The sequence below is a fragment of the Colletotrichum fioriniae genome (assembly GCF_027942845.1).
Source record: "Colletotrichum fioriniae strain IMI 355084 chromosome Unknown scaffold_1, whole genome shotgun sequence".
In the NCBI taxonomy this organism is placed as follows: domain Eukaryota; kingdom Fungi; phylum Ascomycota; class Sordariomycetes; order Glomerellales; family Glomerellaceae; genus Colletotrichum; species Colletotrichum fioriniae.
Window position 1 is genome coordinate 6,493,841 of NW_027076837.1, and position 27,789 is coordinate 6,521,629.

General features: G+C 53.9%; 9 protein-coding genes across 9 annotated transcripts; 5 read left to right on the forward strand and 4 right to left on the reverse strand.

Moving 5' to 3' along the window:
- Positions 1-3,593: 3,593 nt before the first annotated feature.
- Positions 3,594-4,388, forward strand: N0V96_001672 (uncharacterized protein; the record flags this gene model as incomplete). The annotated part of the gene is made up of 1 exon (XM_053194252.2): positions 3,594-4,388. One exon carries the CDS (start codon positions 3,594-3,596, stop codon positions 4,386-4,388), a length of 795 nt encoding a protein of 264 aa, XP_053048449.1.
- Positions 4,389-4,790: 402 nt separating this feature from the next.
- On the reverse strand, positions 4,791-5,006 carry N0V96_001673 (uncharacterized protein; the record flags this gene model as incomplete). Its single annotated transcript, XM_053194253.1, has 1 exon — positions 4,791-5,006. The coding sequence occupies one exon, from the start codon at positions 5,004-5,006 to the stop codon at positions 4,791-4,793; it is 216 nt and encodes a 71-aa protein (XP_053048450.1).
- Positions 5,007-6,359: 1,353 nt separating this feature from the next.
- MRPS5 (mitochondrial 37S ribosomal protein uS5m) lies at positions 6,360-7,901 on the forward strand (the record flags this gene model as incomplete). The annotated part of the gene is made up of 2 exons (XM_053194254.2): positions 6,360-7,608; positions 7,681-7,901. 2 exons carry the CDS (start codon positions 6,360-6,362, stop codon positions 7,899-7,901), a joined length of 1,470 nt encoding a protein of 489 aa, XP_053048451.2.
- A 299-nt stretch (positions 7,902-8,200) lies between these two features.
- Positions 8,201-8,611, reverse strand: N0V96_001675 (uncharacterized protein; the record flags this gene model as incomplete). Its single annotated transcript, XM_053194255.1, has 2 exons — positions 8,201-8,383; positions 8,504-8,611. 2 exons carry the CDS (start codon positions 8,609-8,611, stop codon positions 8,201-8,203), a joined length of 291 nt encoding a protein of 96 aa, XP_053048452.1.
- A 1,187-nt stretch (positions 8,612-9,798) lies between these two features.
- On the forward strand, positions 9,799-11,634 carry N0V96_001676 (uncharacterized protein; the record flags this gene model as incomplete). Its single annotated transcript, XM_065756291.1, has 2 exons — positions 9,799-10,366; positions 10,424-11,634. The coding sequence occupies 2 exons, from the start codon at positions 9,799-9,801 to the stop codon at positions 11,632-11,634; spliced, it is 1,779 nt and encodes a 592-aa protein (XP_065615531.1).
- Positions 11,635-13,406: 1,772 nt separating this feature from the next.
- Positions 13,407-17,045, forward strand: N0V96_001677 (uncharacterized protein; the record flags this gene model as incomplete). Its single annotated transcript, XM_065756292.1, has 1 exon — positions 13,407-17,045. One exon carries the CDS (start codon positions 13,407-13,409, stop codon positions 17,043-17,045), a length of 3,639 nt encoding a protein of 1,212 aa, XP_065615532.1.
- A 1,213-nt stretch (positions 17,046-18,258) lies between these two features.
- Positions 18,259-19,980, forward strand: PTC5 ([Pyruvate dehydrogenase [acetyl-transferring]]-phosphatase 1, mitochondrial; the record flags this gene model as incomplete). The annotated part of the gene is made up of 3 exons (XM_053194258.2): positions 18,259-18,740; positions 18,794-19,798; positions 19,863-19,980. 3 exons carry the CDS (start codon positions 18,259-18,261, stop codon positions 19,978-19,980), a joined length of 1,605 nt encoding a protein of 534 aa, XP_053048455.1.
- Positions 19,981-21,135: 1,155 nt separating this feature from the next.
- On the reverse strand, positions 21,136-23,195 carry NRC2 (serine/threonine protein kinase, AGC; the record flags this gene model as incomplete). The annotated part of the gene is made up of 4 exons (XM_053194259.1): positions 21,136-21,523; positions 21,576-21,954; positions 22,013-22,312; positions 22,373-23,195. 4 exons carry the CDS (start codon positions 23,193-23,195, stop codon positions 21,136-21,138), a joined length of 1,890 nt encoding a protein of 629 aa, XP_053048456.1.
- Positions 23,196-26,670: 3,475 nt separating this feature from the next.
- Positions 26,671-27,740, reverse strand: N0V96_001680 (uncharacterized protein; the record flags this gene model as incomplete). The annotated part of the gene is made up of 2 exons (XM_065756293.1): positions 26,671-27,599; positions 27,737-27,740. 2 exons carry the CDS (start codon positions 27,738-27,740, stop codon positions 26,671-26,673), a joined length of 933 nt encoding a protein of 310 aa, XP_065615533.1.
- Between the last annotated feature and the right edge of the window lie 49 nt (positions 27,741-27,789).

The following is a 27,789-nucleotide window of genomic DNA, read 5'->3' on the forward strand; positions in this document are numbered from 1 at the left end:
GCCCCTGGTCTGGATTTGAATCGAATACTGGCAAGGGCACAGTTCATGATAAAGAGGACGACATTGAGCAGGAAAAATGCTACGGCTATGCCGTTGAGCCAGGCAGCTTGGTAGGGGACTGTTCCAAGTTAGCATATGCGCCGAAGGACAGTACTCGGTTTACTGACGAGAGTGTATCACATTCGCCATTCCTCCAGTTGCCTACATTAAATCAGTATCTTCTGAATATGGTATGTTGCATATTGCCTACCATCGTCTACTAATCGTTAGCACCGACATTGTTCGGATGAGCGGGTAAGCAGGTGTATTACCATAGTGAACCAGGTCCAGGTATGACAGGCGATCCGATCTCGAATTCCTACTTTGCCCAAGCTAGAATGCTTCTCCAGTGTAGCTTTGGCGTTGTTTGGACTAGACTCATTCGACTCTGCCTGCCGCTCGGCCGGGGGCATCGCCGTGCTATCCTCCATCTCAAAGGCCGGTCCATAGGAAGAACGAGGAACAAAGGGTGGGCGTCTCAAAGGAGATCTAGGTAAGGGCAATGATGCCAAAGGAGATTCGTTCGGGGTAGCAAAGTACGAGGGGCGATTGCTGTGCTCATCCGGGGTCTGGTAGCCGCAGTTGGCTACCATTTCATGGGTGGGGGCCATTTTGCGGTGGGAGAATCCCAATCTTCAGGTCCTCGAGCCAGTAGCTTCGACACAACGTAAAGAGGGAAGAGTAGGCTGGGTTCAGCATTGGAGAGGGCGATGTTCATGTAGACAAGGTTGGTGATGAAAACAACGTGGTCGAGGAACAGAGAGCCGAGATCGAAAAGAGGCATGCTCAAAAGCGGGCGGGCGTCCTTGAACGCAGTTCCGCGCAGTGCGGGTTGAGTGAAGGTGTGTCGTTGGGAGAGGCGTGAGGGGAGAATTAGCCCCGGGCGCGGACGAGACGTGTGGGTGGATATAGTCAGATGCCGTCCTGGTTGTGTCGTGGTGCAGGGCCACAAACGCAGATCCTAGCTCCTTCCTTGCGCCAGGGCGAACAACGAGTCGTCGTGTGGGCTGCAGCCAAGGCAGTCTGAGGTGGTGTCGATAAGTTTTTTCCCCTGGGCCTTTTCGTCGTGAATAGACGGAGCTGTTACGGTGTTTGTGGTGGCAGTCGCGTGGAAGATGTACACCGACAATGACGCGCTCAACAGGTGGAATCACGGTAAAATGGAAGCTGGCTAAGGATTCGTTATTCGCAATGAGATTTTACAGTCAATGCTGTCAGTGACTTTTCTTGGTGTTACGGGAGATGGCCCGGCTTGGTGAGTAAGGCAAATCCTAGTGAGAGGTTGTGAAGTGTAAAGTGGTGCCTGCGTCATACAGAGAGTTGGCGGTAGCAACGACGTGCTAGAACTTGCCCAGAGAACCGGATATGACCCTGCCGCGGATGACACAGCACGACCGGGATCTCAGCACATCATGTGGGGTTAACCAACACCTGGAAGCTGTCACTGCCTTACCACAAATGCAGCGGAGATGCAGAGTTGTAAACCAATTGTCAAACTTTTTTCCTTTTCGGCTTTTTTCCCTCTTTTTTTTTTTTTTTTTTTTTTTGCGTTCGGTTCGCTTAGAAGTAGCAAAGTGGACAAGGAAGCACAAGTCGGCCTGAAAAGTAGTCGCCGCCAGCGGTTGACCATCTTGATAAGACTTGAAGAACTACCTTATTCTGCATTTATGTCCAGCGCAGCGCTCTTTTCATCACTCACGGGGAACAGTAGCTTATCATCGACATCGCTGATAGGATGCGCGTTACCGGCCGGCGACAACGCTAGACATGTGGGGGACTAGCAAAATAGCGGGTGGTCAACGGTTCGGATCTCGACCTCTTCCAAAATTGCGTCCTTCAACAACCGTTCGGGCCGGTATTTCCGGCCAAACATCTAGCCCAGGGTATCGACCTCACCCACCCACCTGGGCTATCACGCTATTCAGACTTCAACTCAAGTTTCGAGGACGGCAATACCTCCGTTTTCCTCTGCTGCTATAGATCCATGCACGCACGCCGTACCCGCAGTGCAGCAATAATGACGCCCGAATTGTGGATTTATGTACCCCCACCCAAGTAGGTAGTCAATGAGTGATATTGCTGCTATGTGAAATGTGATGGGCCGGTCGTCCTCACAAGTATCGTCCCGAAGAATATCGCCGGCGGGTACGTCCCTTCCCAAGGTGGGATGAACAACCTTTCCTTCCGACCTAAGGTGGTACCTCAAGGTACCTTTGTACCTAAGCGGTATCTGAGATTTTAACGACACTCGTTGCTTTCGACAAAATGCATTTAACAAAAATATTCCTCTCCGGCGATGAGGTGCCATTTCCCTCCAGACCATGACCACAATTGCTCTATCGCTTGACCCAGTTGTTCTGTCTGATCCCACGACTGGAACTGTCCTTGACATCGCGAGCACGATCTCCTTCCGCTCGTCAACAAACCGAAAACTATTCTCAACTGCCAACGAGCTGCTCGCTGGCATTCAAGCAGGATATCTATTTGTCCTCAAGGCTCCAACTTGCTGCTTCCTAGTCTCGCTTACCCACGAGGAAAGCAATGCAGGAGACCAAGCGGTGCTCATAGACACCACTGCCGCTGGCATAATAAGCTGTCCGGCAAGCAACATCGTTGCTGAGATGATGCCCGACACTTGCTAATCGGTTATAGATCTGGGCCCAGCTAGGAATCAATATAGTGCGCGATGTGGAGAGTCCTTCCGGCCATCGGCATCTATCTTTCAAGATTGAGCATACAGAAGCTGTATTACACCCAACTCTACCTCCCAACACTACGGTCATTACTATGCAGCATCTGACCTGCTCGTTCTACCTTCGACGGGAACCATCCATCTCCGGAGGCCCTGTGGGATCAAACCCTCAAAAGAAGTTATCGATGACTGGCAGTTGTGGGCCCCTCCTTGATTCAGAAAGTGGCTTGGGTTTAGATGTCTCGTCTGTGGAATAGAGTTCACAAGACGAAATCGACGACCCTTTTAGCAGCCAAGATTCAGGCGTAGGTCTTCTACCTTGCGATGCTGCCGCTGCATCCGACAAGCAGACGCCTCAAGATCGAGAGTTCACTTCTTCCATAGGTCGACTTGTGGAAGCCGGTCTCAACACGTTAGTCGTCGGCCGCAGGGCCGTTAGCTGCATCAGAACATTGACTACGACGAGAACACCAATTATCTGCCTCGCACCCGAGGTTTTCAGCATGAACTATCTTTCGGTGGGTTGCCAGTCTGACCATTTTTGATACCGATGCAAGAACTAATTGAGACGAAGTCCTTGACTTCTCGGTCTCGCCTTCTGCCAGCGTTGTCCTCTGTGTTTCAAGACCTTGATCACATTGAGTCTCGTCGACTGCGAGATTATGGTCCTGTCTTTACTAGCACCGCCGCAGGCAAACTCCCCAGTGTAGCCCAAAACGATGAGCTCGATGGCTTCGAGCACCGGATTTGGAGGCTTATGCGTGCGCAAATACCCGCTTGCAAAGAAACCAAACCCTCACAGCAACACTCCCGAGAACTAGCGCGTCTATATGAATCCTCAAGAGTCCTGGAACTGAATACCATGATAACGTACGGAGCTGGACCAGAGGATGAGGCTTCGCTCCATGACGAATTCGGCCTTGCGACCAATGATGAGCGTGAAGCGAACCAGGATTGCAATACCCTAGACACCTTATCAGACATCGATAGGGAGTTTGACCAGAACACGCCGCCTTCATGGAGAATTGACGAGAGACTGCTATGGTCTTCCTCACCCCTGACTATGAATCTCCTCACGGAGCGGAGCGAGCTCGAAAACGAGCAAGAGGAATTCGACGACGAGGTTTGCTACCCGGAAGACACTCTAAACTATGATGTCGACCTAGAAGCTCTTGGCTCGCCATTTTCACCACGACTACTCTCGTATTTCGGAAGCCCTTCTGAACCAAATAGCGAGGCAGACTCAGAGGCGCATAGGCCGAGTTGGGCTTTCGACTCGGCAGATACATCGCTGCCAACCGTTAACTCGACGCGAGAACTGGTCGGGTTCGGTCCTGGAAGTTACAGTGATCAGTCAGATTTCGACCTTTATAACGAGGACAAGAACGACTTCGGAAAAGGCCATGATGCTTATGACCCCCAAAGGCAACGGTCAACGTCTCTCATATCATACAGCGATTGGCGAAGCGACGAGGACGAGGGTGAGGGGCTAGTCTCGGAGCTATCGTTCCAACCAACCAGCCATGACCGCCAACCGGATGATGATGGGATGTACGGGGAACCTGAACTCGGTCGGAGGCCCCAGGATTACATCTGGTCAAGCGAAGTCTTCTCCGGAAGCGAAATTGACCTTTACGATAACGACCAAACCAAGTAAATCAAGAGTTGAGAACTCACTGTCAGTCTATGGGCTGATATTTCGCCGATGTCCACACCGAGGTCATGGAACGGAGTTTCAAGAGATATATTGCAAGAAATGGATGTCGAACGCAGCCTGTGACATTCGAGCATCACAAACTGTGGTATCTGCCGCTCAGGCGCGGCCATAAAACCGACTCATTTCTGAAGCCTTAATACAATTCATTATCCAACCTCTCGCTCCATAGTTGCAGCTGAGAAGAGTCCGCCACGACGATATTTCTTCTAGTGCCCGGGCATGCATTGTGTCTCCCCCAGCGACGTAACGGCATTGGTAAACCACCACTTTACACAGGTCCCAGTGCCTGTCTTCGCAACGAATCTTCCGAAAAAGTGCGTGCCTTTCAGGCCGCAATCCCTCTCATTTCTTTCCTCCCTTGCCTCCCTTCTTCGGCTCTTTCTTCTTCTTCTGCTCGGGCTTCAATGTCGCAAAGTGGATGTACCAGAGAAGCACTCCCTGGAGGATGACGGCGACGAGGACGATCAGGAGAATGGTGAAGAGAATGGGCTGGTCGTTCAGAACCGCGACAGCCTCAGGCGTCGCGCCAATAGATCGGAACCAGTCGAATTGACCCATTATTGCGGTCTCGAATCTTTCGGGTTTGATCGATGTTCGGGTACGGTGCAGGCGCGATAGCTCCAAGAATCGTGGACTGGCTTACGCCTTGCCGGTGTTGATTTTCGGCGGCTGGTTGAAGAGATGTGAAGTCTGCTCAGACACCTGCGACGGTCGGTATGGACTGTGATGGTTGGAATTATAGGTGTGTACAAGAAAGTCAAAAATGAAGGTCTGAGTCTCAAGTGCGCCAGTCACAAGGGAACCGAAAAAAAAATGTACGTATTGTTAGGGGACCGGATTAGAAGGTTTTTGTTCGACAGCAGGAAACACGAGATGCGAAAGCAGTCCAGAAGGAGAGAAGAAAGAATAGGAGGGTTAGTAGGGGCCAAGATGTAGGGAAAATGATCCGCTCGGCTTCTCGAAACGGGAGACGTCACAATTGGGTGCGCTTCAAGGGCGAGGAGGTGGCCCTACGGTGGCCATGCCACCACCGTGGTGTGCCTTTTGCAGGCTAGACCGCCTTGGGGGTATGAGACCAGGACGCGACATGGCCGCATCGTGGTGGTTGAATGTGTGAGGGAGGGCGGCGCCAGGGGAGGGGCGGCATCGATGCGCGTTTCAGGCCTGCGGCAGAAAGTCGACTGATGTCTGCTGCGGGTGATTGGCTGCGCAGGGACGAGCTGCAGCGGTTACTTCGGCACTAAAAAGGGGTCCTGGGCTTCTTCACGGGAAAGACGTTCTGTTGCAGGCACGTATTACGCACCTATTGGATTAGTTATGTGGTTATCGAACTGCCAACGACATCGAAGAAGGTCCTTGCGCTCTTTCCGGTCGGAGAAAGCTTATGCTTGGCTTTGTGATATCTTCAGAATGATGTTTACTAAGAAAGCAAAATCCTCCAGTCCAAATACTTTGCGTTTTGGGCTTGACAGAGGTCTGCTGGTCGCTCACGGTGGATGAAGAGTCGGAATAAGACCGTGCACTCAATGAAAGGATTAAGTAAGCCAGCCCTCCACCAGAGCCTCGGTGACTTGGAAGCTCTCGGTGTGGCACCAACCACAAGCCGTTGACTCCAATTGGGTCATGTGACTCGAGGAATATCTCCGCGCCGTCATGCCCGTAGTCGCACGGGCCAAGGGCGGGAGAAGACCGGGCCTCTTGACCAATGATACGGCCTGGATCCGTCCCAGGTAATTGACTGCAAGCCGATCCAATTGAGCTTTCCAAAAAAATTGTCGACCAGCTGGCGCGACCCTGAGCTCAAGACCGAAGAGCCCATCACGCGACTTGCACCCACTCCCAGACGACCTCATACTACCTCTTTGCTGCCGGCAACGAACTGGCGCAGAGACGTCGCCCCTCTCTGCTGCGATGAACTCGGTACGCCCGGCGCGGAGCGTCTTGTCGAGATGCGTCTCCTCCGCCTCGCGCGCACCGGCCGCCCTTCCCTACCGTCTATTCCACAGCTCCGTTAGCAGGTCAGGTCGGAGGCGGTCACGATTCAACAATATCACCGCCGAGAAAATGGGTCTGACGACCCCTGATGCCATCGAAAAGTATGCGAAACAACACTTCCCCGAGTACACGGAACAGCAAAAGGAGTTTTTGAAGGAGAAGTACACCCCCGAGCAATGGGAAGCTCTCCAGGCCGCCGAAGAGGCCATTGACCCGAAAGATTTGGTGATCCAGGGTCGGTTACGGACGGATCCTTACACGCAGCCCTATATCGACGACTTTTCGACGGTCCAGCCCATCATCGATGCGAAACCCCAAGCGCCCGCGAAGCCCGTGGAGCCGAAATGGCTCCCGAGGAGAATGTGGATCGACGACTACATTGAGAAGATGGCCGACAGGGTCGGCGGCCAGATGCAGGACACCATGGGCAAGGCGTTCGCCCGGGCGCTGCGCAACATCTCAAAGACGAACCCCGCGAAGCTCGACTTCACCGAGGAGGAGCTGCACGAGCTCGAGACCAACCCCGAGCTGCGTCGCAAGTTCTTGGTCGACAACGAGGCCGACGTGCTTGGCGCGAAGAAGGAGAAGAAGGCCGGTGCGGCGTCCATCGCAACCGACGACTGGCTGAAGCAGTTTGACCAGGAATTCTTCAACGAGCTGGAAGGTTCCCTCAGCACCTCTGAGAACCCCCTTCGCTCCCGCGTAGCCTTGTGGAAGGAGGCCGACGGCAAGGGCACTTCAGCGCTTGCCCCTGAGCTTGGCAAGGTCGAGGGTGTCAAGGGACTTTACCAGCCCCCGGAAGACGTCGAGGACGACGGCCTCGACCCCACAGGTCGCTTCATTAAGCTCAAGCAGGCCACCGGCATGAAGATCAGCGATATCCTCTCCATCCTCACCAAGAGAGTCGTCGTTCGGTCCGTTTCTAACCAGACTCGTCTGGGTAAGATCCGCAGTGCTTCCGTCATCGTCGTAGCTGGTAACGGAGACGGTAGACTGGGATTGGGAGAGGCCAAGTCGACGGACCCCGGTATTGCGACGGCGACAGCCACGCTTCTGGCTATTCGCAACATGAAGCCTATCCGCAGATATGAGAACCGCACCATTTACGGCAACGTCGAGACCAAGATCTCGGGAACTGTTGTGCAGCTCTTTGCCCGTCCTCCAGGTACGTTCTAGCCCTGCTAGTTCCTCGACCTCTTGTTATTTCTTTGACACAGTTGTACTGACACGCAACCAGGCTTCGGACTCCGCGTCTCTCACAGGATATTCGAAATGGCCCGTCTCGCTGGTATCCACGATCTGGCGGCCAAGATCCCCCGCTCCAAGAACCCTTACAACACCGTCAACGCCGTCTACAAGGCCCTCATGAACCAACCTGATCCGGAGGAGATTGCCATTGGTCGCGGAAAGAAGATGGTCGATGTGAGAAAGGTCTACTACGGCGGATCTGTGTATTAATCTGTATACCACTTCTGTATACCACTGTATATCTTCAAACAAAAAGCGCAAATCTCTAGAGAACCCTCTCTGTGGTCCCCTCTGCCCCCGCGGACAGTGAATGCAAATCTTAGCGTCATAAAGCGATTGGCGTCTTGTATTTTTGGGGGGGTATCTGCTCTGATCGTAGTCTCGCCATGCATTTGTACACTCTCCATCTTCCTCTCGCGGTACAATCCGGAGAAGACCGCCGCGGATTGCGACATACCTCCTCTCAGTATAGGTGTTGCACCTTTGTGATCCCATGTATTTGTCTTTCTCTACTCCTCCTCCTCGTGGCTCCTGGCTTGGTCACCCCAATCGATCTCCTGCTGCAGCACTATGCTGTACACACTCGCCTTGAGGAGCGTAAACACCAAGCTCGTCTTGCGCTCCAGCTCCCGCAGACCGTCGAGGATTTCGGTGCTCGGCGAGCCGCTTAGGTCTTCCAGTGTTGAAGCAAGCTGCAATTCAAAAAGGAGAAACAAACTTAGCCATGTAAATCTTGGCGATTGGAGAAAGAGGTGAAGGGGAGAGAGGTTCGAGTCTAAGTGTAGTGTAGGAAGCTACGCAATGAGACGAACCTTCTTCATGTTATCCGCCAACTTTTCGTACTCTTCCAGCACCTCGGCCTCCAACGGCGACAACTCCGGCTGCGAGTGCAGCAGCGTGGAGTCCCGCCCCTGCTCCATGTTGATGATGCAGCTGTCTCTTCTGTCTCGTGGGATATACCGAGGTCAAGTTTGGTTGACGCTAAATGGTGTACAGCGACTCTTCGTAAGGTTCTGGTCAATTATCGGCGGGAAGTTGTTTCGGTGAGTCGCGGTGGGCGGGACGCGTTGTGGCTTGAACCCCGCCAGTCTACCTTGGGCCAGGTGCCCAGGAACACTACCCCGAAAAAAAAGCATCAGTCCCCTTGTCGGTGAGGTGAAGTGCATCTTTCGGTGAGCGCCTTACCTAATGGGGAGGGACTTGTAAGCGGCTCGTGCGCCATCACCCACCCACATCAAAGATGCGCGCGGACTTCCCGTCGTCTTCCAACAACGTCCGTCCACACCTCTATCTTTCAAGACAGTTTGGAAAGGAGGTTTTCGTTAGAGCGTCTTACATGACGTCTAAGTATGCCCCTTCAGATGTCTTTCTCATGAGGGGAGGAGGTTGGGTAAGAGTGTGTACGTGAGGCACTAAACTATAGCATTCATTCCGTCTACTACCTTTTATCGAGAGGTTCTCTGTGGCAATGAGGGATGTTTTTGAATCATCGAGGCCGCCAACCTCTATGAACATGCCACCAAAACCGATCTTCTTTCCCTTTTGGAATTCTGAAGCGCATCGTAGGTGTCAATTCTACCAAGCGTGCCGTGTGCCGAACCTGATCATGAGCGCGTTCCAAAACCACATTGTTCGTATTCTCCAAGTAAAAGGGATGGCTTGACGTGGCAAGCCTACTCATCGACATCTGCCCCGGATGGTTTCAGGACTAAACTAGAGCACGCGAATCTCAACCCCGTCATTTCACGACAGTCAGCCACGGAGCTGCCATGGCCGGCCGACACCACCAAACCACATCTCACTTGGGGCCCAAAGTCGGACTAAGATGGGACTAGAGCACAGGTGAGAAAGCTTAGGGGGTGGGAAAGCTCTAAATCCAGATGCTCTAGCTCAGGTCACTTGATGAACCAACAATGGTACCAAGCTACCAGCCATGGGTTCAGTCTCACTTTTATTATAACTCGAGGTTGATCTTTCTTTTCTGGCGTCGTTCGAGATGGTTCTCGTCAAAAAAAAGGGGAGAGTTTCACAACATAGCACCCAGCCGGCAACGCAAAACGGCCCAAAAAAAAGTGGCTTACATCGAATCAAAACTGAATTGGGAGCAATGGTCGGATCAAAGACATTCGAGCAGTCGCCGCCTCTCACGGCCAGCGACTCGGCCGAACTCCACACAAAGCGCTCCAACACGCCCGCGCTCCTCGTCCGGCGATCATCCTTGATGAGCAAGTTCCCCGAGTCGAGCTCCTCCGCCTACGTCCTTGACTGGGAGACGGACAAGTGCAAGCAGCGCCTCCTCAACCACGCCGAAGACCTCTTGAGGGAAGCCGTGGGCCGGAGGCGGCTCACCATCGTCCAGGGCCTGCCGCTGGATCTGGTCCAGGTGCTGCGGGATTCCCTGGGCGTGAATCCCGGGTTTCTTGAAGCGCATGCGGGGAGGCGGCGGCATCGGCCGTCTAGGAACGACGAGGGCTCGAGTTTTGTTTCGTTTGCGTATCCGGAGCTGGTCAAGACTACGAGGGGGAACTATGGGCCGGATCCTGGGTATAAACCGTCGGCGAGGCAATCTGATCTGGTGGATGTGATGGACGAGGCGCCCTTCCATATGATGTCGAGAGATGGGCAGGCGGTCATGTTCTGCCATGCTTCATTGTGGATGAGCAGCAAAGCCGATGGTATGTTCTCAACCGTCTTGATGAATACCTCTCACACAAACTGACTTGCGCCTCCAGTCCTCTTCCTAGACCGTCCCATCTGGAACGACCCATCATCACAGGTTCAAAAGGCGCGGAGACCACTCTCCGTCACCCGCTCATGGCAAAGCAAGATAGACGAGTCCCAAATGGACGGTACCTCAGTCTGGAACGTCCTCATAGCCGAAGGTGACGAGCTTCCTGGCCTCGAAGACAGCCTCCTCCGCACCTTTCGCCACTCCAACGTCACGAGGCAAACCCTCCCGGACATCCTCTGCGAGGCCGTCCACGATAAGTGGCTAGACTTCTTTGAGACTCTCCCTTCGTGCGCCCAGCCCGGATCTCTGCAAGACGGTGGCCTCTACTGGCAGGCAACTGAGTCCCTCGAGCAAAACCTAGACCTCACGCAGGACCAAGCACGCCAGCCGCTCCTGGGCGGCGGCGGCGGCGGCATGCGGCACCCGGACTGGCGGTCCCTCCTCGAGCGTCTCCAGCGCCGCGTCGCCATCTCGAAGCTCGGTTCGACGCCGAGGCCGCAGACCGCGTGGCCCCGGACGCAACCCACAACTGCGGCTCTACAGACGCGGGACGTCAATATGCCCATGCAGGGCACCAGCAACCAGCCGTACTCAGACGCCATGGCGGCAGACAGCGGCAAAGAAGCAAACCAGCGCGCCCTAGACCGCGTAACGTACCTCGGAGGCATCCTCCTCCCCTTCACAGTCGTCTCCGCCATCCTCTCCATGAACGAGGAGTACTCCCCCAACGCGCCGCGGTTCTGGGTCTTTTGGGTCTCCTCCATCGGCGCCGCCATCTTGTGCCTCCTCATCATCTACCTAGACCAGCTGCGCTGTCTCGAGGTCTATTTCGAAGTAGCCGCCGCGGGGACGGTCGAGTCTTTCTTCCCTTCCAGCAAAACCCACACCGCCGCCGCCGCCACCACCAACGGGATATCTCTCATGTCGATGCCCCCGCAGTCGAGATGGCGCCGGCAGCAGGCGACGGAGATGTACATGGACATGGCGGAGCCCGGCGGCGGAGACGTCGAGGTCATGGCCGACTCGGCGGTGAACCCTACCATGGTCGTGCAGCAGGGCCGGGACGGGTCGAATCCTAAGGCGTGGCGGAGGAGGCAGCTCGGCTGGGGTGGCGCGGTGAAGAAGGTTGTCGGGTATTATCGGTGGATGGGCGGTAAGCCGGTGCAGATTAGTCCGTACGGGTCGGAAAGGCTTCAGATGAAGACGATCTGAAGTCTGTGGTGTAGTAGTCACGATAATGATAATTTCGGTCTGGTCAATAAAAAAGTCTACCCTTGATTTGATTGTACGACGGTGTTTGGTTGCGTCCAATGTGACTTGTTCACTACCTTGACTAGTACCTAAAGTGTCTAGGAAGGTCTATCCTTCGTCCTGTTTCTCCCATAGTTTTTTGCCAACCTTCAAAGAGGGCAGGCGACTGACGCCTGATAAGGCGCACGGCTAGAGAACAATGTAAGTTTGTGTTTTTGCTAACTGTCAACAGACTGAGCCGCTCCACGACGCGCGTGATTCGACACTACACATGCAGCTGCAGGCTCTCTTCAAAAATCGTCTCTTCTATCAGGGGGCATATTAGCAACTATTGGCATCTTAATATCGAGAAAAGGGCATCACAAAACTACTTGGGGTTGCTATGCGGGACCGCCCCGAACCCCGCTAGATGAGGCCGGCGTGGGGCCGTGTCCGGATGCAACGTCTGATAAGAAAAGCCGTTTTTTTCTGCTCCGGAAGTATGGAGTCCTCATCAGATGCCCGTGGGGAACTCCCTCTCGGCTCTGAGTAACCTGGGAAGTACCATACAGTAGGGAAACCAGGGAGAGATTGCATCTGCTGAAAATGCCCAATCATCTTTCTCGAACATGAATATGGCGGTTGGTACAGCGTTGCAGACTGTTGGTTGGTAGCAGGGGGCAGGCAGCAGGCGACTGCCTACCTACAGGGTACTGAAGGTAACTTCTGCACCCCAACGATCTCAACCAACAAGTTGGGACATAATGGTGCTTTGTCTTTGGGCTGTCGCATTCGACAATTTGCGGCCTGGGTAGAATGGCCTAAATTGGGGGCCGCACCGTAATTGCCTTGGTACACTTCTCTATGCCATCCATGAATGCCACTGCGGGTGAATCGCAGGTCCGTTTATACCCAGGCTGACGGATGTCCCAGCCAACAGTCTGTTGACTTATGTACAACCCCCATTCTCATCGTTGCTAGGTATGCCCCGTTCGTCCTCCCGTAATCCTAGAGGTATTGGATGGCACGAAGCGCAACTTCTATTACTATTGCTCCAATCTCCACGATTTGCGGCCCTCGGCCCATTCCCCGACACAACACTTAGGATTTTGATGTCGTTGCCATTCGATTCAGTTTTTCCCTTCATATTTCTCACGAGGCAGGTAGCCGGTCACTACCGCCTTCCTTCCCCTTTACGCCTGCCTGCCTGGGTTGCTCTCCACTATTGTCCCGGCCGCTCATTTGCCTGCCTGCCTACCTACCTACCTTACCCTTCCCTCACCTTTCCTTCTCACCACCTCCAACCCTGCCTGCCTTGCCTTATCTTACCTCGAAAATCCTCCAAATTCCTCGGGATCACGTCCAAAGCCTAGCACATTGTCCCAATTTCTCGATTGATGGCAGTCAGCATGCGACTCATCGGCTTGTGATCCCTTCTCTCTATTTCTTTTACTGGCTATTCTTTGGTGTGAAGCTACGGGAGATACTCCCGCAAGGGTCGCTTCTACACCTCTCCAGGTCTTTTTAGGCCAAGCGATTTCCAGTAAGTTATTATTTTTTTCTTCTTCATTTGACTCTTTCATCACACTTCTCTTGCACTACCAGTTGTGCCTCCGGTGTACATTCACTGCTTGGCTAACATTCTTCCTAGAGAAGGCGGCCGCTGCTGGTTACTTTTTTGTATCGAAGCGGCACAACTCGACTTCCGACTATCACTCTTGCTTGTTTGCATTGCTAGATCACTACTCTTCATCATGGCACGCCACAAATTCAATGCTGATCTGGCTGAGGCATCCCGCGAACAAGTTGAGCATATCTCGGGTCTTCAGAAAGGAGATGATGACGGCGAACTCACCTTCGTTCTTTCCCATGATGCTCTGCCATCTCCCCTCAACATTTGCCTTACTGCCCTGAACGTGGACGATTATCCACATGGCCTTGGCTTTGTGGCATACACCAAGGAAGAATCTGCCTCGAGTGCGGTTTCCAAGGTCCTTGACGATATTCCCAACCTCAGTCAGGGCAAAACCATACTCAGCACGCTGGTAATGATCTCAAAGAAGCTGACCTCAAGCCTCAACTCGGCGAACATTGACGAAGGCTCGGATGTGGAAATGACGGATAATGACGACGATGAACACTACGGCAACTACGAAGACGACGAAGAAGAGTACGCAGACGAGGATTACGAATATGACGATACTGACTTCGGTATTGATTTTGGTGGCGATGCTGTTCCGCAACCGCCCAGCCGTTCGGCCAAGTTTCCTAGCCGCCTGATCGACGATCTTCAGAAAGCCAAAGACGCCGGTTTCAAGATCTCTCTACTAAGCGACGCTGCCACACACGAGGAAAGCTGCATCTTCGCACTTTCCCTTCTCGTCGAGCATCTGGGGATCAGCGAGGACACACTAGAGGCCTGGGAAATCAGCGCTTCAGATTACATCGTATTGCTTTACAAGTACGATGCAGGCTATCCTTGCGTGGAAACTTTTACGAAGCTTCCGCCAGGTCATTCGGAATCTATGCAGTTCCGGTTGGGAAAATGCACCTCTTTCAAGCCCACCTTTCACTCAGCACTCATTCCATTCCAAAACAATCTCGATACTGCCAAGAAGAGCCCAGAGAAAGACGGTCTGCCGAGTGAGGCCTCTCGCGAGGCAGCGTTTTGCTCAATGCCCATTTCGGACTCGCTGGACATTTTCCTGAATAAGGAGTTTGTCAACCTGCTGAAGACTCGATTGGATGATGGTGTCTCCTGGGACCACGCAAAGGATATGATGGAGGAGATGACCAAAGATGGGCACATGCGTGTCAACAGTTCCACACAAAACAGTCCCGATCCGACTCGAAGCCAAACGGCCGGCAGCTTGATTGAAGACGAGGCTCAAGTCTCGACGTCAGCTCTCACGTCGCTCAACAAGGACTACGTACGACAAAACCCCCGGGATACAGGCCCATCGCCGTGTGAAGAACTCAGCTTGCCTCTGATTGCGATGCAATTCGCTCTGCGATACTTTGTCAAAAGCACGCAGTACTGCCTCGTCTGCCACCGCAAAACTGAACCTGGATTTACTGCTCTCAAGCCGTATGTCTGCAACGATCCTCTCTGCCTCTTCCAGTATATGGCTTTGGGTCTGGGTCCCAGTACGGAGCACGACATCATCACTCGTCCCTACGTCGTCGATCTGTTGGTCAGCTTCTGCGCTGCTGCTCTGAAAAGTGACCGGATTCGAGAATGGCCGCGAGGTCTGTCTATCAAAGTCCCCGTCCCGAGCCATGAGCTCACACCACGAAATTTCACGTCCGCGATGAGCAGATTCCAGGCAACAATGATGCAGGTCCCGATTCAGGCCCCGATCCAGCCCCAGACAGTACAGGGTTCCGGAATTCTAGTCTGGGCCCAGATATCTGCTGGGAAGTTCAACGTGCGCTCTTCCGAGAAACTGGAGAGGTTGCGACAGGGAGACATGGTCATTTTGGCCAAACGTGTTTTGCGCCGCGATGGGAAAGATCTGAACATGCATCATTGCCGTATCACCTCGGCCAACCCGATCCGTGACGACAGCGGCAACGATTGTGGCAAAGTGTTCGAGTTCGATCGTCTCATATCAACCGACAGAACAACGTACCATAGTACAGGTGTTCAACCGCGCCCTCAGTATGCTCAACCGACTTATGAGACACACGTTTACCACGAAGAACACATCGATGATGAGGAGGGCGATGCTGAGCTGTATCTCTACGATCGTGATCTCGACAGTCTGAGCGAAGCGTATCAGAGGGAGGCGTTATTGATTCTCGTGCAGACGATTCCTCCCATCAGATACCTACGGGACTTTCTTCTTAGTCACCAAGGCTGGTCTCTATCTAAGTACAAGATGATTTCCAAGTCGGCTCTGGCTTTGCTCCGATGGATTGTGGCTTCCAACCGCTCGCTCATTGTACAGATTGACCAGCCGGTCGACCTTGACATTGGCGGGATTCAAGCGACTGAGGCTCGACAGAAGGAACGCTTCGTCGGATTGGGTGACGATTGGATGCAATTCCGCTTTGCCCAAGGATCTCCTGAGAAAGAGAATCGGTTCAAGAAAGAGCTTGAGAAGGAGGCGAGCCAAACATACCCAACGATGTTTGCGTGGCACGGGAGCCCGCTCGGAAACTGGCACAGTATCATCAGAACTGGTTTGGACTTCAAAGAAACGCTCCATGGGCGCGCCTATGGTCACGGAGTGTACTTCGCCCGCGATTTTACAACAAGCTTGGGCTACTGCATGAGACAGGGCAACGAGACATCATGGGCCGGTTCGGAACTCAAGCTGTACGCCGCCATGAGTCTCTGCGAGATAATCAACCGTCCGGAAAGATTCAAATCTGTTAAGCCGTACTATGTTGTCGATGAGGTTGATTGGATCCAGTGCCGCTACCTCATTATTCAGCGGAATCAATCAGTGAAGCACGAAGAAGAGCCTGAGACCAAGCCGGAGTACATCTTACAGGATCCCAAGTGGCGACCAGTGGGGATTAGCAATTCTGTGTTGGAGATCCCAGCCGCAGCGCTACCAAAGTGGCGCCAGAAAACTGTTGTCCCAGGGTCCTCGTGGTCTCAGCCGATCGTCCTCACAGAGCATCCGGGCGAAGACCAGCCGGATGACTTTGACAAGATCATGGACCTCCAAAAGGAGAAAGAGGACTACGACAAAGACACCGATACAGTCGTCCTTGAGGCCGAATCAGAGACTGACCCAGACAAGACCTCTTTCACGCCGGGCACACTTGACGTCACGACACTGCCTCAGCTGCCAGCCCCGAGCTGGGCGTCGGACACAGGCCGAAAGGTCCTCGGCCAAGAGCTCAGCAAATTACAGAAGGTGCAGGCTACAACACCTCTTCATCAGCTCGGCTGGTACATTGACTTTGACAACATTACAAACATGTTCCAGTGGCTCGTCGAGCTGCACAGCTTCGAAAAGTCTTTGCCTCTTGCGCAGGATATGGAGCGAGCAGGCGTTGAAAGCATCGTTCTCGAGATCCGATTTGGCCGCCAATTCCCTCACTCGCCCCCCTTCGTCCGAGTTGTTCGCCCCCGTTTCTTAGCATTTTCGCGAAGAGGTGGTGGTCACGTCACGGCTGGCGGTGCCATGTGCATGGAGCTTCTGACGAACAGCGGTTGGTCTGTTGCCAGCAGTATGGAGAGTGTTCTGCTCCAGGTTCGCTTGGCTCTGTGCAATCTCGAGCCTTTTCCAGCTAGACTGGAGTACCAGGGAACAGGCCAAATGACTGGAGGACCCGACTACGGAGTCGGTGAGGCCATTGATGCGTACAGACGCTCTGCCATGGCCCATGGCTGGCAGGTGCCTTCAGATCTACATTTGACGGCCAATGCAATGTGAAGGACAGGAGGGCAGGGTTGATGAACAGAGTTGATTTCTCTCCAGCAAGATGTGCTTGCTCATGATACGGCGTTCAAATGGTGGCCAAGGTGGGAGGCTAAGGGCTTCAAAAGAAGCAGGCATAGGAGTAAAGGGACATGGGAATGGCAGCATCGTCCATAGCGAGGCAGTTTAATACTTCTTTCATCCAGAGACACTCAAGTGATTGTGACCCGCATGCTATTGCCTGTACTGAAAATCTTCTGCGACTGGCGTCGAAAGTAGAACCTCATACTTTAGTACGCTCCTGTGGCCCAGCACATCGGCTGTAAATGCCGGGCGAATATTATGCATGCGTGAGGTAAAGAAGGAGTCGAGAATGGTGAAGCAGACTCCCTGAGCCACCTAAAGGTACCTTACTCCGTAAGTGCAGCTTTGGATACCTCACCTCCACTTACCTTACCTTAAAGTTGAGCGGGGCCTTGCCGATAAGATAACATTCGGCCAGAAGCTCAGGTGGTAATACGTACCTAGGTACCTCTACTACCTACCTCAAGGCTCAACCCAAGACAGGTGAGTATCGTACTCCCTTGGTTGAATTTGTCTGTCATAAGCAACGGAAAGAATTCTCACCCGACTGACAAACGAATCCCTGAAACATCCGACGACACATTTCGCGTCTTTGATCCCGTGGTAGGCGCCAGCACACCCGTATGCCAATGTTTTTCTCGACTGACTTATTTCTCTGACGTTGCTATAGTTAGCAATCACCACCACCTACTGATCGCGGGCCAAGGATAGGCGGCACAAGGTACCTGACCAACACGGGACACCAAGGTCCACAGTGCTGCGCTCGGCTGCACCTACGTACAGCTTCCCCAGACTCAACTACGCCCGTCTGCGGCCTGAGGCACAACACGACGTCTTGGCAGCCCACCGGTAGCTCACTTCCTCAAACCCTCCCACGACGCTCTCTCTACACTCCTTACTGGACTCGGATCGCCTTCCAGTCCACCCGCCTTTCATCCTCATCTCGCTGCCCCAAATGCATCGCGCAGCAGTGAGGGCCTTACGGACAACTTACCGATGTACGGCTCGTAGTTTCGCACGCAACAGCCGACGGGGTCTCTTGGACCATAACCTCTCCTCGTCCTACGCTACCCGCCACGGCCTGCGATCCTCCTCCTCGTACCAACACCCCCCCGAGCATGCCGTCCAGCCGCTAAAGTCCTCCATGTACATCCGCCGCTTCTCCGTCGCCCTTGTGTCCACCCTCGTCGGCTACGGCGCCTGGTACTCCTACAACGGAACCGGTCTCGATAAGGCATCGAGCTTGACGAGGAGCTTCACCACCGCATCCAATGCCGGCGGCGATGCTGCCCCGACCCGTTCTGTTCTCGTCGTAGGCGCTGATCAGCTGCATACCGGTACATTTGTGGGAGAGGGACCTATATCTAAGACGACTAGCGACGACGGCCGTAAGGTTATCGAGATGTTGACCCCCGACCAAGCTACTGAGAAGCTGCGCAAGACGGAGCAGTCCTTCCTCGTCAACAGGGGACAGGGCGTACTGCGTTACGACCTTGTCCAGCTTCCTAGCAACGACCCCATCGAAGACGACCACGCCGAGAAGATTGTCGAGGTGCCGAACCAAGCCGCGGGCGCTGCCGGCAAGAGCAACGACTGGATGTTCTGGGGAGTCTTTGACGGCCATGCGTAAGTGAAAGCTACAACGGCATGGTCTTTGATGAATGCTGACCGCTGAACAGTGGCTGGACAACCTCGGCAAAGCTGCGCCAGACTTTGATTGCCTCCGTTGCCAACGAGCTCAACCAGACCTACCAGTCATCCGCTGACCTGTCTCCTGCGGCTGATGCTATCGATACCGCCATCAAGCTTGGTTTCACTCGTTTGGATGACGAGATTGTCAACCAGAGCGTCGAGAGGGTCCTCAAAGCCGGCTCCAAGACTATGGCTGCAGAGCTCTTGGCACCCGCCCTGTCTGGCTCCTGCGCCTTATTGTCTTTCTACGACAGCAGATCCAAGCTTTTGCGAGTTGCCTGCACCGGCGACTCCCGAGCGGTTCTCGGACGTCGATCTTCCTCTGGCAAGTGGACAGCTACCGCTCTTTCGGTCGACCAAACAGGAGGCAACCCCGATGAGGCAGCCCGCCTGCGCAAGCTCCACCCTGGCGAGGACCGAGTCGTTCACAACGGCCGAGTCCTCGGCGGTTTGGAACCGACCCGCGCGTTCGGCGATGCTAGCTACAAGTGGAGCCGCGAGATCACCAACAGACTCCGTGAATCCTTCTTTGCCCGATCCGCTTCCCCTCTCCTCAAGACGCCTCCGTACGTCACTGCCGAGCCTGTCGTCACAACCACAAAGATTGAGCCTGAGAATGGTGACTTTGTCGTTATGGCTACCGACGGCTTGTGGGAGATGCTCACCAACGAGGAGGTCGTTGGCCTTGTCGGCAAGTGGATCGAGACCCAGGCCAGCGGCTCTGGCTCGCAGTTCGATTCCACTTGGTCCAAGCTCTTCGGATCCAAGAAGTCTAGCCTCCCCGTCGAGCAGGCGAGCGACAAGAGCGTTGATGGCCAGAAGACACCTATCCGCTTACAGCAGTGGGGAATTTCCCCCGACGCCCCCGAACGGTTCGTCGTAAAGGACAAGAACGTGGCTACACATTTGGTCCGCAACGCCCTTGGTGGCAAGAACGAAGAGCAGGTCTCCGCCCTGCTGACTCTGCCCTCCCCCTTCTCGAGACGCTACAGGTGAGTCAGGTTGCAAGTCCGAGGTAGAGCACATGATTCAGGAAAACTGACCAATTCGAAACAGGGACGACTTGACGGTGCAAGTCATTTTCTTCGGAAACGGTGAGAAGACGGGCTCGGTCAACCTCAACGAGGAGGCAACGGCCCCTTCAAAGCAGCAAGCCGTTAAGGCGAAGCTCTAGAATGCGTCTTTGTTGAACATGTTTCGGCCACGCTGGCTGCTACAGCGACTATTGTAAGGGACATCAACATTAGCGCACGTGTTTGTATCTTGTCTGTATGAATTGGCTTTTCCAAACTTCGCTGGCAGCGTAAAAGAAGAAGGAGAAGAATTGTGGAGATTGGGTGAGTGCGACGAGACATTGCCGCCCACTTGGCGCAAGAAGAGGTGCTGTTTCTGGGAAGCGAAAGACAGTTTACGATGTCTACCCGACCAAGGCATCTACCCGTTCAGAGAAACCAATGTTTGTTTAGCGATAGAGTCAAGTCTAGTGTTTTCAAATGAGATTTGCTTGGCCCCGTTTATGAGGCGACTTACTCATTGTTCAGCAACTGTTTGTGAACTGAGTTCCCCCTATTCGTCTGCCTTTAGGTACATCACGTTCGTGGCACGCGACAAGTTTTAATGATTTCTCAAGCTTATTTTACGTTTCATTCGTGGTTAATGATGGCAAGGGTTTACAGAAAACCAAGAAAAAAAGATTTTCCTCCCCGTGGAAGTTTTCTCTTTTCTTTTCTTTTACTCAACAACCCACATCGCTTCCGCTTTCTCAATCCTCACTCGCTGCCTTCCCTTTCTCTTTCTCTCGCTTCTGTTCTCTCGTCTCTTTGAAGAAAAGAAAAACCCCAATTTCCCAAACTCGATAAACGCCAATGGAGGACTTTTCCTCCAAAAACGAGGAATACGGATGATAAAGAACAGAAAACTCCTAATGATGAAGGCACAGAGACCCTATGCTGCAGGCTGAAATATTTTCGTGAGAAATCCGTGGATAGTCCTCGAGAAGGGGGAAACCGTGAAGGCCTTTGTAGCGTGGGTCCATGGTTTCATGACCCTGTTTGTTGATTCCCTCGACTCAAAAGGCTCGGGACGTTCTTCTCTTTCCTCCGCTCGCCTCTCGTGAGTTCTCGTTTCTCTTCAATCTCGTCGCTTGTAAATGATAGTCCGTAGCTGCAGGTACTGCCAGTCGAAAAGCACCTAGCTCCTACACTCTCTCGGGAGTCATTCGATCTCTCTCTCGATTCCACCGATGAGCGTGACCAATTCAATTGGCCTCGTTCCTATAAGCAAAGCCCTCTGGCCGCTGTCACTACCCTGGACGTAGTGACGGCGCGGACTACGAGTGGTTTTGTCCACTCTGTTGTGAGTGATGGTCGTCGTCTCCATCGTGATGCAGCGTGACACTGTTGAACTCTTCGAAAGGATCAACGACTTCACCACCTGGGGTCGCCATACCACTATCCAGAGGAACTCCCTTGAGGTTCGCTTGTAGCGGGTTGGATCCGCTCAAGTCGATGCTCTCACTCTCCTTGACATTGCGGAAGTTGACAGTATCGATACCGCGCCCAGTGACAGGCACAATGGGAGGCTTCATGTGCCGAATCAATGCCCACTGAGTCGTCTTGAAGAACGGATGAGCCTTGATATCCGAAGCACCGGCCTTGGCACCTAATCTCCGATTCTCGTCCTTGATCAAAAGTTTACGAATCAGGGATTTGCAGAGGCTACACTCTTGTCAGTTCACCTTGTAACTTCATTTTGTCATTTCAAGCTTACTTGGATAATTGAGGTGCCCCAGCATGGTCGGGGAAGGGGATGTCTTCCCTCAAGATATTGGCAAAAGTCGCATTTCGGTTCTTGCCCTTGAAGGGGGTGGTTCCGTAAAGCATCTCGTAAATTAAGATGCCGAGGGTCCACCAGTCCACGGCACTAGTGTGGCCGCTACCCTTAATGACCTCTGGTGCAATGTACTCCTCTGTTCCGACGAACGAGTTGGTGCGGAAGTTGGCAATGCACGACCGAGTGTCGATGTGCAATGAGGTGGTGCTGGTGCCTGTCTTGCCAATGACCATTGTGGGCTTTCCACCGAGATCGGACTGCTTCGACAAGTCAAAGTCCGAAAGCATGATGTGGCCCGACTGGTGGAGCAAGATATCTGCGTAGTATGTCAGCGACCGATTGGTAAGCGCAAAAATGGCTCTCGTCTAACTCACTCTCTGGCTTCAAGTCGCGATAGATGAAGCCCATCAAATGCAGATATTCCAAGGCTGCGGTGACCTCGGCGGCGTAGAATCGCGCGTCGTCTTCGGGGATACACTTGCCGGGGCGCGTCTGTAGCGCCCTGAAGAACTCTCCACCACTGCAATATTCCATGCATAGATACAGATAATCCTCCGATTGGAATGAATGGTACAGCGTAACAATGAAGGGGTGGTTACTCGTAGCTAGAATTTCTTGCTCGGCAAGGGCGCGTTTAATCTTGTTCCGCTTAATCATCTCCTTCTTGCTCAATACTGCAGCGAGTCAGCAACACGTCGGGGTTTGGCTACCAAACATCTTGGATTGTATCTTACCTTTCATGGCATAGAGACGACTGCTCTTCTTCTCGCGAACAAGATAGACCTTGCCGACGTCTCCCTTACCGATCAACTTGATCTTGTCGAAACTTTGCGGGCCAACTTCAACATCGCGAACCTTGATGGAATTGGAGCTGTAGGTCCTCCGGAATGCGAGACTCGTACGATTCGGCGGTGGGAGGTTACCGAGGACGTCCTTGTCGGGGACGCCCAGGCTAGGAGCGGACGCCTTGGACGGATCAACCATCTCGAGGGTGCCCGAGTCCTTGTCAAGGACCAAAGGATCCTTGCTCAGCTCGGCGGTGGCGGGACGCTCGGCGCTGCCCTTGCCTTTGGAGAACAAGCCCTGGGCATTGGGGGCACTGGCGACTCTCCTAAGTTTCCTAGCCAATTCCTCTCGCCCGGCGCTCGTCGTGTGCTGTTCGGGCCCGCCGTCAGGACCTTGGATCTTGAAATTTGGGGTATCGGGAGGGCTGGGAGGTACTGATTCGTGATTATGATGGCGAAGGCCCGGCTGGCCTTGGTGGGCAAAGTAGGGATTCGCGTGCGCGGTCGGGCTGAGGGCCTCGTCGAGGGGGTTGCCTTCGCTGGCGGTGGTGTTTGTCCTCAATCGGCCGACGGTGCCCTTGAAAAAACTGCTGCCAAACTTGCTCCGGATTTCTGGGCGGGCGGCGGCGGCGTCTTGTGAAGAGTGAACTTGAGCAGCGGAGGACTTTTCTCTGTCACGGTCGGCGCCGCTGTTAAGGTTGATGCGGAAGAGGTTCTTCAGCTTCTGGTTGAACTGGGCAGCGCCATTCTGGTGGGTTCGGCTGGCAGGCATATCGGAATCTCGGGGGTGCGCAATCAAGCGACCGATGCCATGGCTGACGGGACAGTTACGGGAGAGAAGCGAGGAGGACCGACGATGTTCGGAAGTGCGGAGAGGAGATGGAGCGGAAGAAGAGCAGCGACGGTAGTATGCAGGTAGGTAGGGAGGTAGGTCGGAGGTGAGTAGGTTAAGGTGAGGGTGAGGGTGAGGTAGGTGGGAGGAACGTGGGACTGGATGCGGAGTGTAAGTAGCGTCTAAAAGGTAAGGTAGGGTCGGGTGGTGGTGGAGGATGAGGAGGTGCAGCAAGCAAGGCCGGGAGAGAAAGATAGGTGTTGGCAGGCAGGTAGGTAGGTGACAGAACGGAATGGTTGACAGTAGGAGGTGGTGGTAGGCAAGGACGGATAGAACAGGCGGTAGGCGAGCGGTGGACGGGGGAGGAGAGAGAGTCGAAAGCGAGTTAGTAATGTGAGGTGGGCTTAGGCGTCTTTCCGGACGGGCTTCACGCTTCGGCTTCCACACCTCAACTTCCCATGGACCATGGACCATCCATCCCCCCCCGCTCGTTGGTCGATGGCCGTGGCCGTGGTCGAGGTCGAGGTCCTGGTCGTAGTCCTGGTCTTGGCTTGTCACCCGAGGACTACGGATACACTAGGTATGGCTTTCTGTTCGCTCCTCTCACAATTCATAGCACTCTCAATCCCCGTTTGGGGAGCTCACTGGGGTCTCGCTCTTTCTGTCGCCGCCGCCGGCGCCCTCCTGGGCTCTACTATGTATTCTTTCTTTCCTCTCTACGCAGTAGATACGGGCGGATAAAGATGGACGAGTCCTGTGCCCACTGTTCAGTGGCTCTCGGGCAGTGCACCGCGAGGCACAGGGGGTCCCTAGCCCCAGTGGCAGCCCACGCGAAAGAGCGGCAGCACAGCAGGAAACGCATGCCTTCGGGGGGTAAAGAGGCAGTTTACCAGGTGACTTTTCATCGCCTTGCCTTACTGTGTGGCATGGCCAGGGGGGAGGGGGAGGGGAGGATCCAATGATACAAGACATCCACCAACGGATCAGAATGGGACGGCTTTTTGGCAGGGATGTTCCGCTTCAGGCGGGCCCGGCCTGGGCCTAGGTTCCTCTAGGTTCCAGCGTTGGTCAAGACCTCTCTCAATGCTGGTCCAGAGTTCCAATCCCTATGCCTCTGCTCTTTCTGTTCAGTCCAGGCTTGTGTGCTTGTCAGGTCCGAGCAGGCTGGCAGGCTGCTTGCAAAATAGGAATTGGGGGGATGGCTTTGCTGACAAAAGGGGATTTGCTCCGGCGATTGGTGCTCTTTTCCCCGACGATTTTCCACGCCTCGCAAATTCCCCCATTCATCACCCACTGCGTACCTGGGTACCGTTCCTTCTCCCATTGGCTTTGCAAGTCACTCGAGGTACCTATCTCGATTCTTTATACATCCTGTCCCGTCTGTCCACACCACCTTCAACACCAGAGAGAGTATATCACTCGTCAACTCTATCTCTAGTGCCTTCTTCTTCTTCCAACCCGTTGACGCCTTTACGTTCTGTTCCTGTTTCTTTCCTCTCTTTTTGCTTCAGAGCGTTCTGGCCCTTACTCATGCGTTCTCATCCCTCCGGCCAGTGTCGACGATGGAGGCTTGTCCAAGGACGAGGATAAACAAAACGCACAACATGGGCTTTGGTACTGACTACTGAGCGCAAGCCCAGTGCACTGGCAAGAGCCAAGATAACACCGGCGCCAGCTCGAGATACGAAAGCCTCACCGGCAATTACATGCCAGAGCATCCGGCACTCATAACAACACTCTTCCAACGACAACAATCGTCAAACTTTTCCCTTGTTCTCTGATTTCCTCCCTCTTTTCTCGTCTCTGTGTTCCCATGAAGAATCCCCGCCATTGACATGTTTTATCTTTTTCCTACCCCTCGAGTGCTCGTGCAAAACACCCAGCATCAGACGAATATGCAGAACTGGGCACAGATGCCGGGGCAAAGAAAAGCCTCATTGCGTTTGACCTCGCAGGCCATTCCACGTCTGCCGCTCAACTTCTGAATAGAGGAAAGTTGGAAAGAAAGAAACCTTACACGAGCTTGTTTCTGAAGTGTCTAATAAGACACTGTCACACTATTAACACTTTCCTTTGCAAGACACGCTCCCGTCAACCACACCTGTCGTGTAATCCCGCGCTAGCACTCCAGCCCCTCCATAATTTAGTACCTAGCACCTAAGCGTGTTAGGTTACAACAGAGTACATACATATGTTTCCCCTCAATCGGTCCATTTTCAGCCCTCCACACCACCACGACACCGCGCGGGTTCATGGCCGGCGATCCAGTCGTCTGGGGCACTAGAGAGGTTTCCCGCCTGCTTGTTAATCAACCTTGGACTCTACAGAGAAAAGTCGCGAGCATCCACGGCGGCGGCGCCATCCTCCCATCGCCACCTTCCGTGCCTAGCTGGTGTGGTTGGCTTGTCACGTTCGTGTTAAGCACTGTTTGACGAATCATTTCACAGTCTTCACCCAGTCTTGCACTTTTTTTCTGCATTGGTACTTGAGTCCGTCGGCCGCCCGTCGATGTACTAGGCGTGTGATGCTGCATGGGAAGTATTCTAGAACCGATCTTCAGGTTCTTTTTTTGGTGTAGGTGGTCCCTACGGATGTTGTGCTATCCTATCTCGTCTGTTCCATTTGATCCAGATGCCTGCTTGTTCTGTTCGTTTCGCCCACTCGAAACCTCTGCAAAGGAAGAAACTCGATTCAACTGATATCCGGTAAGCCGGCCTACTTCCCGCCGCCCTGCTGAATCGAATGCCCTGAATGCGCGAGAGAGGAGGGCTGGGACATGTTTCTTCCTGAACAGCGGCCCTCCCTGGATGCCGAGGTGTCACTCCACCTTCGCCTCCTCATGCAACGTTGAGCAATCTCCCCCACAAAACACCGCACATCCCCGCCGATGATGTAAGATGGAATGCGACCAGACTCGTCCCTGGCGCCTTTTTTGCTCCCCTTCCCTTCCCTTCCTGCATCAGCCTGAACTGTCAAATTTAGCAAGAGCCGCAATGCCAAGTCATCCCTTTCGAATGAATAATCATGCTCAGACATACGACGACGACGACTCTCCCGGCTCATCCGCTACCCGTCAAGTAAGGCCTCGACAAATCATCCATGCTCGTCTGGGGAAGCGGGAGACCGCTCAACGGCCTTTCCAGTTGGCCGAACATGTCCGTCGCACGACTTTCCAGGGGCCTTCTAAGCAGCGGATACCCCCGTTATTCTGAAGTCTCCGTCATCCCTAGGGAGGCGCAGTCGGTCAACCCTCATCCGAAACCGTGCCATGAAGCTTGGTCCTCACAAGCATTATCAGCGTGCTCGCCTCGCCGTTCAGTATTTCTCGATGGTGTTGTCGTCGCCTGCAATGGCTGCCAGAACTCAGCCCGTGATTCGCGTCAAGTGTTTGCTTGCGCCACAACCATGAGCCACCTCATGCTCCTTCGGCCACCTCCTCCATTGCGTCGTCGTCTTCCTCCTCGCTTGGCAGGTTCTGGTCTCTGAGAAGCAAAAGATCCTTGAGTTTCCGCCTGTTGTTGCGCCACGTGTACAGGTCCTCCTCCTTCTGATCCTTGATTGACGGTGTGATTTGGTTGCCGGCCTTGTCAAAAAGGTAGTCAGGAAGCTTGGTCCCATCATCGGGATCGTATCGCTTGAACGACACTTGCGGCCCGTCCCCTACCTGCCAGGCGACTGGAAGCATGTGTAGATCCTCCACATGAGATTTGAGGTCCGCCAGTATGGGGAATCTGTGAGGCGGCTGCTGTTGGGCGCATTTGGCCCATCGACATCCAGCTGCTACCGTTTTGGTATGAACAATCGACACATGCTTTTGCAGAGTTGCAAAATTGTGAAGCTCGGCCTTGCAACCTTCCCACTCGCAGATGTACGTATTGAAGTGTGAATTAAGACTCTTGTAGATTTCTCGCGGCTTGGGTGAAGCTGCTTTTGGCGGTCGACCTCGCCGCTTTCCCGCGTACAGGGCGCCTGTCTTGGGCCTATCCGGCCGCAGTTTTCTTGGTCCTGCCTCGCCGGCCTCCTGTGAGGCTTTCTTGCCTGTCAAATTCGGTCGAAAGCCCTTTGGCCGGCCGCGCTTGCGAGGCTGCGGTGGAGGGGTCGCCGCCTCTGATGAAAGCACCTCTAGCTCTGGCTCATCGGCGACGTCTTCTGGTAAGGCTGGCTTGGCGAGGCTCACGCCTACTTTTGCCTGAGCTGCCAGTCTTCTGAATTGCGGTGACAGGTCCGATATCACCAGGTCGTCTGCATCGTCCTCGACTGTCCTCATGGGGGTCGTTCCAGTACGCTTCCCAGGACTCGATGGAAGAACCACGGCGAACGAGGAGGATCGTGGCGCTAGCTGAGCTGTTGATGTCCTCGGCTTTATCTGAGCGGCTGAAGTAGAAGAAGTCGATGGTATGCTGCTACCTGGTCTGCCGAAGAACTTATCCAAGGTGCGCTGTCGTGGGATAGATGGATTGCTTGGGCCCTGTGAGGCAGACTCATTTTTGGTGCCTGAGTTTGTGGAGAAGAGTGGTGGCATAGTGAATACGCT